The 21,268-nt window shown below is 37.1% G+C and overlaps 1 protein-coding gene across 3 annotated transcripts in view; it reads right to left on the reverse strand.

Moving 5' to 3' along the window:
* Positions 1 to 21,268, reverse strand: part of Aldh1a1 (aldehyde dehydrogenase 1 family member A1) — a 117,082-nt gene that overhangs the window by 31,776 nt on the left and 64,038 nt on the right. The window contains exons 2-3 of one of the 3 annotated variants that reach the window (XM_051200159.1): positions 6,449 to 6,528; positions 437 to 541 (exon numbers count right to left, since the gene is read on the reverse strand). In XM_051200159.1, coding sequence (XP_051056116.1) covers positions 437 to 541; positions 6,449 to 6,514 — 171 coding nt within the window. In that variant the 5' untranslated portion in view covers positions 6,515 to 6,528. Of the gene's footprint in view, positions 1 to 436; positions 542 to 6,448; positions 6,575 to 21,268 lie in introns of those variants that run through there. The other 2 variants (XM_051200158.1, XM_051200160.1) reach the window with 2 other exon arrangements.

The raw sequence follows: 21,268 nt of genomic DNA on the forward strand, positions 1-21,268 counted from the left end.
GGAAGATACCGTTTTCTATTCTAATAGGAATATGATTTTGCCATTATGCAGTCCAGTATGAACATCCCTGATCTTGTTCCCATATTAATTATTTTCAATAAAATAACTTGATAATACATGGTTCTAAAAGTCTTATGTCAACCTTTACTTCACTTAGCAAATATAAAAGAACAGCTGTAAGTTTATAAAAGATTTTTCTCTTCTAGCCTAAGAAAAACAGTCAAGGAAAAATAGCATGAAAACAAACAAAATCAGCATCTCACCCAAGGCATCCATTGACGGTGTTTATCTTATGCCAAGGACAACAGAACATTTACTCAGTTGCCAGAGCAGCCATGATTGTGTCTCTCATTATGCTTCTGCTGGGTTTTGAGCTCAGAATGGTGAGAAGCAAAGACTCCTGGTATAAATTGGACTTGAGGGTGTTGGAACTTACCTTGTCCCCTTCTTCCACATGGCAGATGACCTCCTCAGTTGCAGGGTTAATGACGGGAAATTTCTTGCCACTCACTGAGTCATGCCATTCATTGTTTATGAAGATCTGTGGAGATACAGAGAAAGCAGGTGAGAGCACTTAAACGTGCAGTGAGTTTGAGGCTTTTTAAACTAGAGGTGAAGTACAATATGATGCCTCCACATTGCATGTCTCTCCCTTTCTCAAAATGCCCACCATTTGTTTCATTAACATGTAATAAAGATACACTCAAACATTTGTGCATACCGAGAGGAAGGGAGGGAGGGAGGGAGAGAGGGAGGGAGGAAGGAAGTAAAGAAGGAAGGAAGGAAGGAAGAAAACGGTTGCTTTTCATCTTGATCTGTGGTCCCACAGTCCCTGAGCTCAGCCCATGAGTTCCTCTGCTTCATGCTTGCTTCAGTCACCAAGTCTTCCTCTGCTCCACTTTCCTTTATAAGTTTCTCAGCTGGAGCCTCACCATTTTCATGTTTTACTTCAAACTAGTTAAAGGAGCATCTCCTCATGATCTGTTTACTAGTTGCTCCAGCTGAGTGTAATTTCTTTTCTTCCAAAGTAACACACATCTCCTACTATAGAATTAATGTGTTCTACTGCATCAAAGTTAGACACCACAGCCTATGAGACTCATAATCTCACCCCACCCCCTTTGAAATTGCAATTTCACTTAGAAATAGAGGAAAAGTCCCATACTAAACTGATCACATTTTACTTTGCTATTGTGAGACTGGCTAGTTCTTGCCTCAGTCCTCACATACCTTAGCTCTGTGTGTTCTGAGTGATATCACTGCCATAGTTAATTTCTGGCCTGTTCTTTCTTTCAGTGAGCTATTACAAAATGTGCACACCATTTTGTTATTAGAATCATGTGTCTAAACTGTATACTGCCCTTTCATACTAAAGGCAGTAGTAGATAGTAGATGCTTCAGAATAATATTGAAGTTTACCTGGTAGGCTTCAGATGGCTGAAGAGGTAGGCTTAAATAACCCTGTCAACACCAATGACTCAGCATTATTCAGATTTAACCTTTAACACCAAAGAAAACTTCGAATCTAGTGTTTGTTTAGTTTAACTTATGTAACCAAGTCCTGAATGGCTGCTTTAAATTTTTTTATTGAGTTGTTTTCTTTGCCAATTTCATACAAGTGCAAAGTGCACTCTGATTAGTGCAACTCCAGGCTTCTCTAATGTTTCAACACTTCCATCAATCATCCCAACCTCTCTGTACAAATATCCTTTCTCATACCCGTGGTTTTTATTTTATTTGTTTGAAATCTGAATTTAACAAGGATTATTTGTTAATTTGGTGTTCGTGGATTTGAAACTATCCAATAGGAGCATGGTGGGCTCACCATTGGAGATATAAGTGAAAATGACCATTGTTTCATCCCCAGAATCCCTCAGTTGTTAATAGTTCACCAGGGAGGCACAGGGAACAGTAAACCCCTCCCTGATCCATGACTACTCATAGCCCCAACCTCATGTTGTTTCATTGTAGACAACCATAGCTGTTTTGGGATCACAATGACCCTGGCTGTGTCATGTAAAAGTGATCACAGTTGTGATCAGAAAAAAAATGTTTTGTCAAATAATGACCAAGTATGAGATATATACTACCATAGAAGATACTATGAGATAATGTAGCTCTGCTCCTGGAGGTTCATACTCCAAAATAAGTGGATTTTTAATCAATATCATCCAGTACAATAGAGATTCCAATAGCCAAAGTAGAAATTTTATCAATAAATTTCACTGGAGAAAGGAGTGTGGGATTAGGACAAAGAAGACAAATGATGCACAAAGCATGGACCAATCTTGAGATGCTTACATCCCAGCAAAGAGCACCACTAGAATCAAGATGAAGTGAACTCAACATCTTATGGACTCTGATGACTAGAGAGGAAAATTTGAGCTACTGGATTCTAGACCAAAAAGGATGCTTTAAGAACTAATTTAAATAGCCAAAATAGACATTAGTTTTAGTAAACAGATTTACAGGATTCTCCCAGAGAAGAATTCAGCAAGCCAAAACTGAGGTTACAAGATTAGAGAGCAAATAGCAGTATCACCTACACAGTAGTACTTAGTAGTCTTCCAGTGATGAATTACAGTTATTCTACACCAGACTTTTCAGTACTAAGACAGAACTCAACATAGACTATAAATTACCAATGTATCCCTAAGGGTTCAGACTTACAACAATTTTCCTTCCTCTTACTTATTAGTTACAGTGAATTTAGTTGTATGATCTACCATAATGGATAAATTTAGCTCAATGAATGTTTATTATAATAATTATTAAACCCACTTGAGCCTATTCAATGTTCTGTCATGGAGAAAAGTATACTTTCCAATTGTTGTTTGCTGTTGAGAAGTTTGGAGACAGGGATGATATTATAAAAGAAATTATTTTGTGCATTTAATCATTAACTGTATTATAATTATTAATGCACTCATGGTCCTTTAGAATATTGTACATGTACAAGAGATATTAAGCCTAAGTTCACAGAAATCACTAGAATTTTAAAAATGTCATTTACAATCCTAGAATTTCAGGGTTTTTTTTATTTTAGTATATTTTTTAATCTGATGAAACAAATGAAACAATCAATAACAGTTTTTAGGCAATGAAAACTTGACTTCTACTTTTTATACTTTCATACATCAAATTAAAAATGATGCACATACTACATTCCTATTTACAAGGTGCAGTTTGGTTTCCCAACTCATAATTGTTCAGAAAGAAGATGCCTATTCAGAATCAAAGTTATTAAGTCTTCATGTATTCAGTGGAACATAATTCTAAACACTAAATCTCTACATTCTTCAGATCATATAAACTTTTCTCCTTTTACCAAATATGACATTTCTTCCCAATATTTCTGACTTAGATCAACATGAGTTTTATTCATGGACAGAGTAAGTACCTTCTCTTCTTATCTGTTGATATGAGATTTGGTGTCCTATTGGCTCTCAACTCCCTGCAATAAAGTGCCCTGAATTCAGGTTATCTCTTCACAGTGGCAACAGGGCAATTAGCCTTATATAATGGAAGTCAATGTTTCCTTAGTTGCTGTGAATGTATAAAATCACATTTTCTATGTACAAAGCATTTTAAGATTTTCTAAGGGAGAGAAATGCTAAAGTCCATCCTCACTTCAAATCACCTGTGTACATTGCCAAATCTGAAACGCAGGGACACAGCATGGAGAGTGATGGGGGATAATATCAACATGTAGGGAATAATAAATACTATCATGTGCACATTTATTTTCATCATTAGAAACCTGAAAATGTAGCAAAGCTATGAGAAATGGTGAAAATAAGATGAAAAGCATGGTGAATGAACAACATAAGAATGGAACATGCCAAGTGGATCTCAAACATTGAAAAAAAAATGGCTGGATTGTTCACAACTAGTTTTAACCTAAGCCTCGAGACAGTAAAGCAAAATCCTGTGATTCAAAATTGAGAAGGTAAAAGGAAATGAGGGAGGAAAATACAATACGGTAGGAAACTACAGTAAGTGGGTGGAAACAAAGTGAGAGTAACTAACATAAATGGGGAGAAATGCACACTTCCTGCAAGAGAGTTTATAAATGCTAAACTTCATTTCACGTACCCCATTAAAAAGGACCTAAACTAGAGAATAGTCCTAGATGTATCAGTAAGTAGTTTGGTTTGAGCAGAAATACTCTTGAGTTTAAGATTATGCAGCAATTTGATTATAGCTGATATTCTTTTTTTATTAATTGCATTAATAATTTCATCCCCCAGTCCCAAACATGATCCTGCTTTAGACAATAATAAAGAAAAAAAAGCAGTAGGAAAAATAATACATAAATTGAGACACTGGTCAGGAAAGGTAATTTAACAAATACTTCTAACCTCTGCCTTTTATGCTTTATAACCAGGAGCTAACAGCCATTGTTTCAACCCCCTTAGGGACTTGGAATCTAAAACAATTCTTCAGTGGGACACAGTTAAAGGCACATGCGCAGGAATAGAGAAAGCTCCCCAATGAGATTTAATTGCATACATAACTGGTGTCCTCCCAAGTGTGAAAATGCTGTAACCAGCACATCAAATGGTATAATGCTTACTGCGTAGACCTGACTTATATAGAAAATACATGGAAAAATCAATATTGACTGAGTGGCATTGCATGTTATTAACTAGAGAAGTACGTGAACACCAGACAAATGTGTTTCTGGCTCTTAAATTCTTAGACCTACCCTTCTCCCCCAGATGTCCTTATGCAATGTGTTTGCAGTGAAGAGGTTTCAATCTGGAAACATCTGTGTTAAGGGTGGGATTACTGATCTTGTTCTTGCATTTAGGACTTTAAGGAATACATCCATTTGCATGTTTTCTTAACAAGTCCTAAATAAACTTAACTCAGTGGGAAGCTAGGTCACTTTAAAAAAAAAAAACTTCCTACACACACACACACACACAGAGAGAGAGAGAGAGAGAGAGAGAGAGAGAGAGAGAGAGAGAGAGAGAGAGAACAGTTTATAAGATAAATAAAGAATGATGAGGGCAACATCCCAACTACCAAAATTCATTTTCAGCTGGGATCATGCAAACTAACTCTTCATAGTGACTAAACTGTAACGATATAAACAGTGCCAACAGTTCCAATCTCTTTGAAATACTAGGTGTACAGATTTTGACAGGAATTTCTTCCAAACACGAGAAAGTGAGAGGGGGAGATTGACCTTTGTGAGGGGTTGGGGCTTGTGGGCTGGCCAGAGGTGGCATCTACCAATTTGCAAAAACAATAAAAAGATAAGAAAGAATAACCTAAATTGAAAGTCGTTTTCTTTCTATTAGAAGTTTGTGAAACCAGGCTTGGTGCATTTCTAGCAGCTCCTCAGCCATTACCAATGCTCACTCCTCTCTGTAGACCTTGTGCAAAGGAAAGAGCACATGTAAGCCTCCATACTTGATGTACTTAGGAAAATGCAAAAGGCTTCAGTGTTTCAAAGCCACCCAAGTTCATGCAAAAGGAAATGAATGCACAAAGGAGAGCCCTTGGGCCCTTGTTATCTCTTTTAATCCTTTTGGTTTGCATTGTCTAATTTAGAACAGTTCATCTTTATGCTTTGAATCATACGATAGCTAATTTTAAGTGACTTTTCCTCTGTGTGTGTGTGTGTGTGTGTGTGTGTGTGTGTGTGTGTGTGTGTGATTTACTTCTTAATCTGGGAATCCTTGGATCTGTAACAAAAGTAGGCATGAAACTATATGTTAGGAAAAATGCAGAGAGTCTCTCAGGTCAGCCACAGTCTGATCATTTTCTAATTCTCCCTCTTGTGTCTCTAAATATTTATCAGCTAACAATCACATGTGTTCTCCAACAGTCTCCAACAATAACAAACTTCCCTGGAGAAATAGATAAGCACAGTTTCTATGTCAAAATAAGCAAATAACGCCAAGTCCTTTTGGGGATTTTGGCTACAGCTCCCGTTCAATGCTCAGACTTAGTCCTCCGACCCTAACACTGTATTATGAAGTATATGGTCATGTTACCCAGTTTTAGTGTGCTACTCCTTCTTTAGGAAGGAAGGAAAGAAGGAGGGAAGAAAGGAAGGAAGAATGAATGAAAGGAAGAAAGGAGAGAAGGAGGGAAAAGCTGTTTCCATATGCCTGATTCCTTCCAGTAAGTTCCTCTGTTTGTCAGACTTACCCTAAGTGCTCACTGCAGGGGTTAATAGACCTGCTGCTCAGTCTGCTTCACTGAACTCTGGCACAAGAACCTTTCATACAGAATAAAATTCTTTTCCCTTGGACACATTTCAAGATAGAAACTTACGAGAAGTTGCCTGGTATGGTTTAGAATTCACCCCTGAATCAGCGCACTAACTTTGCAAGCATTTTATTTTATGTTTGCAGGAAGCTCTTGCACAAGCCACAATGGACCTAGCCCTTAGTAAGACCTCCAGGGAAAGCCCTGCTTGCAAGTGTCTTACCTTGGTATACTGAATCTTCAAGTTGGCCAGTGGGGCAGGGACTTCAGGATGTGTAGGGGAAGACATTGCTGGTTTGGCTCCTGGAACACAGGTGACAGCAGGCTCAGCAATTTGGTTCTGATAGAGCCCTTTCTCCTTTTTATCTGCATGCACTAAGTGTCATTTGCATATTGGGATGTGATTGGATGGGCAGACTCAGGGCAGGGCAGAAAGGACACTACTTACTGTCTTGTAACACCTAGGGCTGGTTGTCTTTGCCTTTAAATGTAAATCCTTAAGGAACCAGCACCTCAGCCCTGAAGTTCCATCTGGAGGCTGCTCACTATTTACAGATGAATTAGTTTACAAAGTCAAACCTGTGCTGAGGGTATGTGTGCAGCTGGAAGCTAGTTATGATTTTTTTTTTTCTTGCCTGTTCATGCTTTGTTATGCTACTGTGTAACACTTCCTTCTCTAACAGACTGGGAATCAAAGATTTTACAAGGAAGAAGAGTCTAAAGCACTCTATGTTCTCACCAAGATCTGCTGAGCAGAGGACCATGAAACTTCAGGACATGGCTATGAACAAATCCTTTCTTGTCCCAGATCAGTGTTCTGTAAGAGAGAAACACCTCCCCTCGCAACCTCCCCCCCCCCCCCCCCCGCCCGACTCTGTCTTCCCCAGTTTAAAAAATATTCAACAACCTCATGTGATTTCAAAATCCTCAATTTGGTTATGTCTTTTAGTTGGGAACAGGGAACTGTGGGGGACTTTTCAGTGTTCCCTGTCACTCACAGATCCTCAAAACATCATATCCAAATCATCTGTGGAAAGTCATTTAAAGAGAAAGGAGTCTCTAATTGGGAAACATTTATGCTTATAAATCATTACTCTAAGCAGTAAAGCTGGAAAAGAATGTAAATATCACTCCCTAAGAGTTTAAACCTTGAATGTTTTGAGCCTGGAACTTTGTAAAGGGCAATTTTGGTCTCAAGTGTTTCATTTGGAATACAATGCTTCTCTGTGTTGACACTGCAGCACAAGCTATGGAAGGAAGAAGGTAACATTCCTTGGATGCTCTGGTTACTAAGAATTAGCGATAACTTCTTTGTAGTAACGTTGCCATCTCCCCTGCCCTGCAAAGGGATTTCACTAGAGGCAAGAACAGTAGTTTCGGAACCTCTTTCTCTTTCCACCCTGACATGAACTTCTCATTTTGTAAACACAGAGAGGAACACAGCTTGTGATCATAGATCTCACAGTATAAGGCTGAAATCTCGCTCGAAGCAAAGCTTCCCCAGTTACTCCTCCTTTCCTGCTCAGCCTTGATGTCCATAAGATGATCCCCACATATGTTCAAGATCAGTTTGGGGTCTCCACAGCTGTAGTTAAATACACCGAAATTATGTTTAACCTATTATTCATTCTAGCAGGGATTAGCAAACTTTCTCATGGGACAGACAGGAAATAGTTCCATCTTCCTGGGACATACCAATTCTGTTTCAATATGTTCTATGCTTATTAAAATGACCAGCAAATAAATGCCCATTTTAAAGAGTGGAATTGTGAAAATAGGAGGCAAGCCAGATCTACAACACTGATCCTTTCCCAAGATTCAGCAGTCCTTGCATAGCCTGCTCATGGTGTTTGAATCTGGATCCGAACTTCTGCATTCTCTAATTATATCTCTCTTTCTCTATGTACACACACACACACACACACACACACACACACACAAACACACCACCTCTTTTCTCTCTCCCTCTCTTTTGTCTCTCCCTCTCTCCCTCTTCCCCCTCTAACCCCCCTTTTAACTCTCCCTCTCTCCTCCCCCCTCTTGCCCCCCTCCCACCCACCCCTCTCCTCTCTCCTCCTTCTTCCACCCCACCCCCTCTCCTCTCTCTCCTTTCTCCTTCTCCTCTCTTCTTCCTCTCTTTCTCTCTACCTCCCTCCCTTCTTCCCTCCCCCTTTTCTCCATATATATATACATATATATACATATATATGCACATATATGTATGTATATGTATATATTTTTTAACTGAACTGTTTTCTCTCTCATTATTGCTTCTCGATTTAAATGCAAAATTGCCTAACAGCTGTTACATAACACATAGAGTGGTGCTCAGGCCAATGCCCAAACAGCTGTGTTTTGCAGAGTCACAGTTGTTTGTAGATTCAAAACTGGTTCATTTGGTGTCCAGAAGGGAAAAACAACAGGCTGCACAACATACTTGACATACCATTCACCTTACTCTCTGAATGGGCAACATCATTCATTGTATTTTCATGGATAATTATGTAATAACATGCTCTTCAAATCGACCATTGTGTGTGTTGCTGAAGAACACTTTGGAGACCGTTACCATGCCTGCCCATTTAGTTTCCCAGGTATTTACTAAGCAGGGTATATGTACCAGTCATTCTTCCATCTCCAAAACAGATCAGTTGAGCTCAACTTTTTTTCCCGAAACCACAAGTCTGATAGATGTATTTTAGAAGCTTAATATTTAGAAAAACTTATTCCTCAGAATGGATAAACAAGTAAAAGACATTTTCTGCCTTATAGGGGAAAAACTAACTTTGGTAAGATGATGGGTACCAGGTAGGCCTATTTCTTGACTGGAGTCACAGTTGGGTATTTTCAACATGTGACAGAGCAAGTAATTTAACATGGGCTCCTCAGTAGAGAATATTTCATCATTGCCTTCTCTATGACAAGCTAAGTTGCTCTATCATATCCACCTACACACAGATAGGAGGAGGAGGAAGAATAAAAAAAGAACTTGAGGTAATAGTTATGTGATTGTCTCCAACCCTTCATATGGTTTTTTTGTTGTCGTTTGGTTTTAGATTTATTTTTAAATTAAAATCATGTACAAGTGTGGGAGGGAGGTATGTACACATGAACACAGGTACCTGTAGGAGATCAGGAAAGAGTAAGAGATCTCTCTGTGCTGGAGATTCTGGTGGTGGTAAGTTGCCTGACATAGGAGCTGGGAATCGAGATTGTGTCCTCTACCAGAGTAGGGTGAACTGTTAGCCAATGAGCCGTCTCTCCAGCCTATGGAGTCTGTTCTTTCCCCCAAGAAATGTACAAAGTACAACATATGCCATCACTGAAACCAATCTCATCAGACTACACATCTGTCCATGACTTCATTCAAGAAGGAACCTTTTTTTAAACATGAATAATTCACATTAAAATAAGAGTAGATAACAAAAATGAATTGCATGGTGAGATGAAAGTTTCCACAATGGATTGGACATGTGTTTCCCCTCCAAATGCACACACTGAAATTCTAACCCACAGTGACAATGTGTGAGGAAGTGGCAACTTTGGGATAAGTGGGCCATGAAGGGGAAGCCATTTGTGGTACTAGGTATTGATCCCAGAGCCTCATGCATGCTGAGTGAGGACTCTATCAGTAAAACACAACCCCTGCTTCTCCTGCTAATTTCTTCAATGGGAAGATCTAAAGTGAAGTCAGGAGTCTGCTACCCAGAAAGAAGTTAATGCTCATACCACTTGACAGTGCCAACATCTGATAGAGGACATCTGGCCTCCAGACCTTGGAGAAATATTTTTTTTCTTGCTTACAAGAAAACAAAGTTTCAGAATTTTGTTGCAATAGCCTAAAGAGACTTCAATGACTCCCCCACCCCATCCCCGGTTTCTCACATTGTCTGATTTCAAGATCCAGGATGGTTCATGTGAACTCAGAGTGTTTCTCAGATAGTTTGTGGGTCTCATATCTCACTCCTTGAGCCACTTTTGCCTTCAGCTTGGTTAAATTAGCCCCATGGTAGATATGCCTTCACATTTTGATGACTATAACTTTGTCTGATATTATTCTTGGTCATATTGAGGGATTAGGTTGAATTCATTGTAAAAAGTAACCCTTGTTGTGCATGATTGACCAGCTAATGCTAAAAAGCCTGTATGAAGTTAAACACATTTACGGGATAATTTCTGTTCTCCATTTAGCCATATTCCATCACCTCTGAATTCTCTGGTTTCTCACGTTTTGCTTTTCTATTTGTTTCATGCAACTAACATTGGCCTGTATCCTCAACATCTGATGCAATTGGGGCACTTGTTGCATAGTAAGTTCTCTAAAGTTAAAGACTTTATAAGATAATTGTGTGAGCTTAAAAACCATGACAGCCAACATCCAGGAGATGGTCTTGTCCTTTATGGTTTAGCTTGCCAACACAGCACTCAGTGTTTTGTCTACACTTTGCACTTTTGTTCCTATCAGTAAAGAGAGAAAATAAAAACACTGGACACACACAGGAGGCTATCTGCTGTGGACTACTTTAAGATAATTTGTATTTTCCCCACTCCATGTTTCCTACATTTCTACATTTGTGTTATGCATAGGCTACCCTTCAACATGTTCATCATTTTACTAGAAATAGTTCTCCTTCTCCACTTTGGCACTCATAAACTTAAATCACATTAGTTTAGTCATTTGAATAAAGCAGTGACTGCGAGTGGTGTCAGGCTTGGTGCTGCGCTCCATGAAATAGCAGAAACTGCATTGAGCCAGAACTGAGATTGCAAGGCATGGTAGGAATGGTGGTCTTACCCTCCTTTATGATTGTCAAGCTCTGTAATACTTAAATGTGCCATTTGTAGAATCTTTAAAAAACATTTTATAGCTCAATAAGTAGCTATAACATGAAAAAAGAAAATAACCACCACGTGGACAAAGAACTCTGGCCGAACCTCACATCTTACTGGGTCCTCTGTCCAAATCACCAATCCATTTCTACTCTCTCAAATTACCTCTGTTCCAGCATGATACCAATCATTGCATGTTGACAAAGCAATTAGAATGCAGCATTGCTCAATGCTCTATCAGACATTTCAGAGGTCGTACAATCAGCTTCCTACCCCTTCCTTTCATAAAGTGCTGTCATCATGAAGCCTGATTACTGAAGAACTCACCCTTAGCTTCACTACCCACAGTGCAAGCAAGTGAAAATTACCAGCTACCTAATTCTTGACTCTGAAACAGAGATTATGCAAGGAAACCTGAAAGTTGCTAAGTACTGAATGGTTTTTAACAGGGCAAACAACAATTTTATGTGGACACAGACAGATATGGCTATGGGCATAAACTGACCACATTACACTAAACAGAGAGAAAGAGAGTATCCTAGTAGTTGTTATGTCATCGTTTACTTAAGCATTACTTACCTTTCTCATGCTGTGACAAAAGCCTCCAGGCAGAAGCACCTGGAGGAAGAAGGGCTTATTTTGACTCCAGTCATATTATGTGCTATAGTTTAAGATTTTAAGGTGGGAAAACTCATATTAGTGCTTAATTTGGTTTTTCTAGATGCATGAATTCTGATCATAGCAAACACATACTTAACAATCATTTTGAGTGTATGAAGTCAACAGAATGCATTCATTGGAGAGCTGAAAAGACAGGCCCACCAGCTCAAACTGTTTACAACTGGAGGCATACAATAAGAAAGGAGATCTCTACTCCTCTGTTACTCAGCCCCATATTTTCTGGCTTTGTTAGGTGTGTACTGTTGATTCAAATTGGGATAGTACCTACTTGAGCCACAATTTTGAGTTACTAACAGGTTGGGAACACATCACTTGAAGTGGTATTATCAACATATACAAACAGTGCATTTTGTTTTAATGTAATTATGTTGGATATATTCATGATATCTGCATTTATGTCATAAGTTTTAAAGTGTCTTTTGTGATTGAAACAGTATGGGGCAAAACTTTAATCTGCCTCTAGAATTTTTCAAAATAACTGACTTGTAAGACTCTGATAGACTCATTTTTATTTTTATGTTTTTAACTTACTTTTCACTGAGATTATTATTATTATATCAATATTTATTATTATTATGCTTAACTTAACATATATATACTGATGTAGATGTAAACATCTTAAAGTTATTTTCGAATTATAATTGTGGCACTAATAGATAAGGCTTAATGTCTTTCTACTGAACCTGCCTCTTTTGAAAAAAACAAATTTATTTTCCAAGGTTCCTCTTTTCTTACTTAGGCCTGAAATAAAGACATTCAAGAATTCATCATAGAATTTGTGTCTAAAGAATAATGAAGAGAAAGAAAAACATGTCGTTTTCTAATTAAATTTTTCTTAACTGCTTAGAGGGTTACAGTAGGTACCAGGCAGGCAGTGACCTTCTTTAGCTTCATTGTATAGTAAGTGTAAATTAGATTCAGATATGCTTTTCAGTATATTTGAATCAATAGCTTGTATGTATACCTTTGGTTTTGAAGATGAGACCACTTGAGCAGACAGTACTTTTTAATTATTGTGTTTACTACAGACATGAACTAATGGCCCCAAAGAATTAAAAGCAGCAGCAGATCAGGGCTGATATGCCGGGCTTCTTCTTGCTTTTGGTTGCCTTGTGGACCAAGTAAAAAAACCGATGATTTCTTAAAAAGGTAGCTTCTCTGTGCCTATTATTGCAATCAGACTGAAGTTATTGATGAATATTTAATGGAACATTTTCAGAAAGAGAAAACAGAAATATTTCCAGGACTATAAATGTGTTTTGTTTTTGTTTTAAATGTCTCAGTTCTAATATACTCATTTTTTGTTGTTGTTAAAGAAATGTTCTTTAAATTTTGTAAAGAAAAATGAGACAAGAAATAACAACAAAATGATGAAACAAGATTTATATAGCCATAGATATAAAGTATGTGTTTGGTAATGAGGCTGAAAATAAAAAAGAAAATTTTCTGGATGAGAAAGGACTTTAAATTGTAATTTTGTTTCCTTCTAAAAGTAAACAATTGTCTCAAAATGGAAATAGCAGAGAAGGACAAAACTAGAAGGTTAGCATATGATTTGTAAAAGTTAAACCCAAAAGAAAGATGGTCTGGATATGACTGAGTTGGATGTAATGAAAGGTTATTCAAAATTCCTAAGGCCAAAATTCAACACACTGGTGTAGGACTGAAGCCTAACTCTGTTTACAACAAGTTTCTTAAAGCACTGACCTAATCTTAGCAGTGTTTACAGAATAACGTCCTTGAAGAACAAGGATTTAATGTCTCATCTCTTTACCAAATGGGCATTTAAACCACAATGATTGGCTTTTATCCAGGTGCAGATTGTTTGATTTTCCACTGGTTAGAGTGGCCACCTTATCAGCAAGAAAGTTTCTATTAGAAAAGTTTATTTCTACGTGGGGCATTTCTTAAGATTATATAACAACCATCAAACTTATTTTAGTTGCTAAATATTAATTTATTATATTGTTATTGACAACTTTTTATATGTAATACATCCTGATTATGACTTCCTACTCCTCAGTCCCCACATCCTCCCCACCCTCATACCCACCCAACTTCATGTCTTTTCTTTCTCTTTAGAATACAAATAGGTAAGCAAAAAAATAAAAGAAAAAGAAAAAAGAACAGAAGAAACCCAACACACACATATATGCACAAATAAAACTCAAAACAAATACAAAATTGGAAACTGCAGCAAAGTAGCAAAAGTTCAGTAAGACAAACAAACCCAAACCAAACAATATGAGAATATGAGACAAAACATCTGCAAAAGAACTACTAAATTCATATTCCATTGGCCCTACTGCTGGACAAGGGGCCTGCCCTGAAGTCTGGTTTGTATACCCTTTGAGACTTTATTGTAGAAAACGAATTTTTCCTTTGTAGGCAGTTGTGAATTGGCAATAGCTTCTTGGTAGGGATAGGAGCTCGTGTCCAGTGACCCCTCTCAGCTCTGAGACCCATCTGGTGTGAACCTCTGCTGCCTCTGTGAATGCTATCACAGTCTCGGTGAGTTCATATATCCATCAGTCCTGTTGTATTTGGAAGACACTGCTTCCTTCTCATTATCCATCCTCTCTGGCTCTTAAACTCTTAGAATCCTTCTGCCCCCTCTTCCATAGAACTCCCTGAAACCCGAGGGAAGGGGTTTGATGAAGAGATTCCATTTAGGACTGAATGTTCCAGACATTTCTTACTCTCTGTACGCTGTCTAATAGTGGGTCTTTATACTAGGTCCCATCCACAGCAGGAGAAAGCTTCTCTCATGATGACTGAGTGATGTCTATCTATAAGAATAATAAATATTTAAACCTGCTTTTCAAATATGGCTTTTAATTCTATTCTCTTGATTGGTGGTTAAATGGTCAAATGTATACTTTTTAAAATTAAAAATGAATAAATATATTCCTAAGCCAAATACAATTGCATTTATTCTTCTAAATCTAAGATCTGCCCCCTTTTGAAAAAAATATTTATGTATAAAATAATTACTAGGTATCAGGAAAATTGAGGAGGGGATTGTATGATCAATCTCTGTTAAAGGGAACCATTACACCACCCTTTAAAACATAATAACTAAAAATTCAGAATTGATTATAGAATTTTACTACAATGAGCTCCTGGAAAAACACACAAACAACCTACTTCCTCCATTAAAAAAAAAAAGAATAAAAAACAACAACAAAAGCCCCTCCAACAATAAAACTAAAGGAATTAGCACTAAAACCAGGAGTTTTGCAATTAGGAAAGAAACCATGTCAACACCCCTTTTCAGCTTCAGTGCAAAGAATTCTAGCAAATAAAGAACCTTCTGTGCTATGAAACTTCAGTAAATAAACCTGTAGGAGCATACTTCTCACCTTGAACTCACACCAACTTCCAAGGACATCCAAGCCGACTTCAGAGAATCTTGGCGACACCTATCCTTGGATACAATGGAGTACCCCAAGTAACAGAACTCACAATCCTCTGCCAGAATTTCTACTAATTCTTTCTCTTTTATAGCTCTTAAATCCAGTCATATTTAGGAATTGTAACACTGTTTGTGATATTGGAATTTCCAAATCATGAAAATAATGATGATTGTGATTTCAGTAAAACTACAATAAGGATGATATTATATCCTCTCATTAATAACAATTTTATACCGACTGCTGACTCAACCAGGCCTTTTACTTTATCTAATGAAGTCTTCATGTTTAAAGAGATTGAAATTTCCATTATCTTCATAAAACAATTCTCTAATTGTTTAGTATAGAGTTGGTAAAAAAAAATATATACTGGTTTAAATTACAAAGACCTATTATAATTCTTCCAAGAGGAATTCCAATTGAGAGAGAAAGGTTACCTCTACTTCAACTTCAAATTCCCAGTGCCCAAAGCAATAAAACTTCTTCCTACTGAGAAAATACTAACTGAATCTAACCAAATATATTAATGTGTTGCTGCTGATAGCCAGTTTGTTAACATACAACATGTGGAAGCCTATGACATACTTAGCTGTGTATGTAACGCTGACTCCTTTGATTCCTGGACTCTTTAAATTCCAATTATAAAAAAAAAAAAACAAAAAACTATCAACCTGTGATGTCAGCACCCATGACATTTATAACCTTAAAACCCAGCGTTTCCTGGTTAAATATGTCTTCAATTATTTGCCTATTATTTACTTTCCTTCTGATTGTTCTTCTTTCTACTCCTCTTTGGATCCTAGGGAGAACTCTTCTACCATTGAAGTACATAAAACAACATTTGGCTTCCAAATGCACAAAATATGATATGTGCTCAATAAGGAGAACATAGTGGACTGAGGTTCCCATATCATCATGAGAGATTCTGCAAGCCACCCAAATGCCTAGAACTTCATAATTTTAGAGAGTTGGAGTGTTGCCAATGAAGACCCAAACTATCTTCCTTGACTTTGGTGTTTAAATAGCCTTTTGCTCCCACCTCTGTGTCTGCTCTAACTTTTTTGTGAATGTCAGGTAAAATCATTCGGAATGTATGAACTTAGAAGACCAGTAGCTTCCACCAGCCTCAAAACTAAGAATGCCATTATCAAAAGTAACATCAAAGGTTCACAAAAGAGATTTCCCTGCTTGCTAACTCCCACCTACCGTTTCCACCAAGATATGGGAAAAGTGCCTTGACTTACAGTTTCAGTTCTTAAACTTAATGCATGATGGTGCAACATGAACCTGGGATCCTGGGCCAGGAACATGCATATTTGGCTCAACAGTAATCTCTTGTGTTCTGCTGGAGGTGATAGTTATGTGCCATGTCAATACATTATTTGCTAATATCTAAATATTTGTGTTCAAATACAGGAGAGCTTTCTTTCTGTCCTTTGGAACAAAAGGCTCTTCAGAAGCTAGGCTTCTTGAAAATCTTGCAGTTCCAGTTGCAACATACACTCATATTTATTTTATTGCAGAAGTAAAATATAACACATGATATTTGTGAAATCTATTAGCTATAAAAACAATCTTTGTATTTATATTTGCTTACTTAATGTGTTCCCACATTTGAAATTTTTTAGGCATGTGTAGATCTGTGACCACAATGCCCATGGCCTCCCAGGTTGTGGTTTTACACATTAACTGGATGTTGACTTCCTAAGGAAAATGTCACACCTAGTATTGTAGCTGCATTTGCAAGCTTCTGAACTTATTTATTTATTTATTTATTTATTTATTTATTTATTTATTTATGTACTTACGCCCTCTCACTCTTTAGAGACATTTAAACAAACAACTCAGATTTTTGTGTCAGAAAAGGCTGAAGGGTGAATTTTAGCTTGTTTATGACATTGAGATCACTGAGCAAATGCAAAGGAGCATATTCTAGGCACTAGGCTTGGTTTGAGCTCAGGTATGAGGTTTCATCTGATGCATCTTGCATTGGAGGAACTTGCACAAGCAGTTCTTGGTCTATTTCCTCATGGCACAGCCAACAACTGAGGGCAAAGGAGAGACTATCAAGCTGGCAATCACCTTCACATCAGCTGGAAATCTTTCCAACACAAAGCTGCTAAGTCAGAAACTTTGTGTTTGGGCCAAATCACCTGCAAAACAGCAAATGTTCCTAAGGAATCTGGTTGAGAGCTACTGCAAGGCCACACTGCCATGGATTTCTGTTCTACTAACTCACTGTCGTGTTTATTTTGCATTCCCACATCCCTAAAACAACCTTCATTCCTCAGGCCTGCTTTTACTTGAATTCTTCTTACTTGTGATGGCTACACCAAAGCAACTACATTTCAGCATTTCTGAATTCTTTGTGTTTTTTTTTTCTTTTTTGCTTGTTTGTTTGTTTTTCCGCTAAAACCAGTTTATTTCATGAACAACAAGAATAATAAAAAAGTAGTTACTTTTAACTACAGTGTTTTGTTTTAGGTCTGGGTTTAAAGAACACATCATTGGAGTGCTCTGAATCTGAGTTGGGTTTCTGTCTTTACTGCATAATTATATTTAACTTATGGTTAATATATATTCAATATACATTTACATCTACTATGACTACTGATGCACTTTGTACTTTCTGTTTGGCTTCGAATAGTTAGGATTAGATTCCCCTGGTCAAAATAACCACTTCAGGTGGAAATTAGAGGTTGTTTTTTTTTAAATTATTATTTGTTTGTTTGTTTGTTTTTTCTCTCAGACAAGATTGAGTTTGACTCTGAAAACTAGAGTGTCAGAGTCAATTCATTAAAGGACTTCTAACTTGTTGTCCCAGTATTTCTGAGGTACACTTGCCTCTTGACCTCTTGATAAGCAAAGATTGTTGCTACAACTCCTCCTATAACATCAAGTATTACAGGATTCAGAATGGGAAATAGAAAGAAAGAAAATGGTTTTCTATGCATTGGGACTTCCTGGAACTTAGAGTAAGTAGACTAGAATCTACATGTCCAAATCTATTGTCAAGGGAAAAGTGCAAATGTCCACTGCCCTTACGCTTCAGGCTTTTACATATTGAATTATCAAGGACAGCAGAAAGAATGGTTACTGAAGAGGTAAGCATCAAGTCCTTCTTTGTACTTATCCTCACTCATGCCTATGGTTTATGCACTGATTTCCCCCACACCCTGTGTGTGTGTGCACTTGTGTGCTGATATTCTAGTTCTAGCTAGTGGGTATGCATGCAAAAGCCAGAAAAGGATATAGACTGTTCTCCTGTATCATTTCCATTTTTGTACCTGCTCTTGCTTATAACAAATACATTTTAATCTACAGCCATACCACCCTGAATGTGCCCAGTCTTGTCTGATCTTGGCAGCTAAGCAAGGCCAGACCTCATTAGTACTTGGATGGGAAGAAATACATTTTAATTATTGACCTAAACATTTGGCAAGCTCATAAGAAGGTTTAAACTGTTCTTTTCAAAGAATGTAAAGGATTTTAACCCTTAGTTTGGGCGTTCTTAAATTCATTCTTGATATGTTGAAAGTTGTCTCTGCAAATTTTTGTTGCACTTTGGATTAATTGTACTTCATAGATTATTACAAATTCTATCTTTATTATTCAGTCACTAACTATCTGACTTATTCATTAAGAATTTCATACATGAGTGTTGTACTTATTTTTTGTCATTCTGTCACCTCTCTACCTCCTTCAATGCCCCTCCATTCTCTCTCAAATTCTGATCTCTTCTTATATTCTATATATGTATACACACTGCTCATATGTATATTTATTCAGGGCTGACTACTTGGGGTTAGATAACTCTCAGGGATCTTATTGATGGAGATTACTGATTCTTCCTCTCTTGGCATCTGTTGATAGCCTTAGCTCTTCACCTAGCAGAGGGGCCTTGTGAAAAAATTTTCAATTCCCATTAGCATGTTGACTGGCATTGTCATTTTGCAGGTGTTATTTGGGCAACCATATTGTTGAGACTTCACTGGTGCTCCTTCCCTGTAATGTCTAGAAGCAGATGTCCTGGTCCTCTGGCTCTTTCAATCCTTCTGACTCCTATTGTATAATGTTATCTGAGCTTTGGCTATAGAGATTTCATTGTAGGTTAGTCAAATGGGGTTGGGCACTTCCGGTCTGCTATTCTCTTCATTTTGACACCTTTCAGATTTCTGAAATTTTCTCTATATAGTGCAAAAAAGAAAGTTTGAGGAGGGGTGAGAGCTATACTCATTTCTGGGGAAAAGTGTGTAGAATACAGTTAAAATTATATTGGTTTAGGAAAATGGCAACAGTTCTCCTCAAGGTTCTCTGACTTCTGTATCTATGGTTATTTGGCTAGGTTTACAGGACTATGCATGATTTCTCATTTTTGAAAGTAACTTAAGTTCAGTTATACAACTCTTGGTTAGCTTCAAGATGAAAGTACCGGTATTGACCTGTTTAGGAATATCTTTCCATATTGGTCATTGTTGTGGTTCATATGTTTTAGATATAAATTGAACTATTTATTGCTCCTCTCCCTTGGCAGTTTACATAATAATTTCAGATGCTGTGAGAGCTAGTGTTAGGGAGGAGACTTCCAGATTAGTTCCAACTTGATTCATCCAAATCCTGTGTCTGAAGTGTGTGGTTTCTTTTTCAGTAGTCTCATCTTCAAGTTTTTGGAAGTATCCAAGATTAAGGGCAGAATCTATATTGTTTTCAGACTCTCTTGGATCCCTGAACAACAACTAAAAGAGAGAATTCCTATGCTTAGTACTAGGGCCTTTGTTATATAAACAGTTCATAGCTTTGGTGGGATCATTATCACCCTATGTAAAATATCGCTATTTATTACATATGTATGTATTTTATAACATAAATATACGTACATTGATGTATTTTATATGTATTGTTATGTAGTTTATAAAGCAGTATGCTTTCCTATGGCTTTTTAAAGCATCTTGGGAGATAGAAAATGGGTCAATGAACATAAATTGACAAATGTAATAAGCCATTTGAAATAGACTTAAAGAATCACATTATCATTTCATTAGATGGAGAAGAGGCCTTTGGCAAAATCCAACATACTTTCATGATAAAAAGTCCTAGAAAGAATAATACTAGACTTGATATGTTGGTATCTAGAATATATGAAGAACTCAAAAACAGTAAAAAATAAAATAAAAAAAATGGTCACAGATCTGTACAGAGTTTTGAAAAGAAAAAATAAAAATGGCAAAGAAATAAGTCAGGAAGTATTTATTTTTCTTAGCAATTAAGAAAATGCAAGTGAAAACGCTGAGGTCTTTCTTTCATCCAGTTCAGAATGCCAAAGACCAATCAAACAATTGACAACAAATCCTGGCAAGGTCGTAGGTAAATTAGAAGCATCATTCACTGTTGGTGAGAATGCAAATTGTTGTCACTACTCTGGAATTCATTAGAGAATCCTCCCAAAACTAAAGTAAATTTGCTATGTGACCCAGCTGTTCCTTACTTTGGCATATGTGCAAAAAACTTGACTTCCTATTCCACAGATGATTGCTTAGCTCTCCTCACAATAGTTAGGAAATAGAAACAACCTAAGAGCCCTTCAATTGATAAACAGAAACGATAATTTTTTCCAATTCCAATTGAAGTAGTCATTTAATTTATTGATCAAATTATCTAGAATCTTTAGATAAACACTGAATAGAATTGATTTGAAGTTAAAATTATCATGTTTCTGATCATATAAAAAGCCTTTAGTCTTTGCCATTGCAATGATGACTGATGATTTTTCAGGGGGTAGGTGATGTTCTCATTCTTAATTCATATTTCATTCAAGAATGCATCGTAAATGTGTCTAAAATTTATCTTTCATATAGTAAGGGAAGCATATGGGCAGTCACATTAATTAAAATCTAACCAATAGTCCATTTCTAGGAAGAATTATACTTTGTTACAAAAAATATTTTTATTGTACTTCATACTGACTTGATTGCAAAGTTTATTAAGGATTTTTATATATTGTCAAAATTAATTCTCCTCCCCTTGCCAATAGCTTTGTCCAGGCTTGTTTTGCCTTCTTGTTCCTTTCCTTTCCATGCCCTCCACCACCACTGCTATTTCTGTTCCCACCCTCCCCAATA

This window comes from Phodopus roborovskii, unplaced genomic scaffold, assembly GCF_943737965.1.
Source record: "Phodopus roborovskii unplaced genomic scaffold, PHOROB, whole genome shotgun sequence".
Lineage (NCBI taxonomy): Eukaryota > Metazoa > Chordata > Mammalia > Rodentia > Cricetidae > Phodopus > Phodopus roborovskii.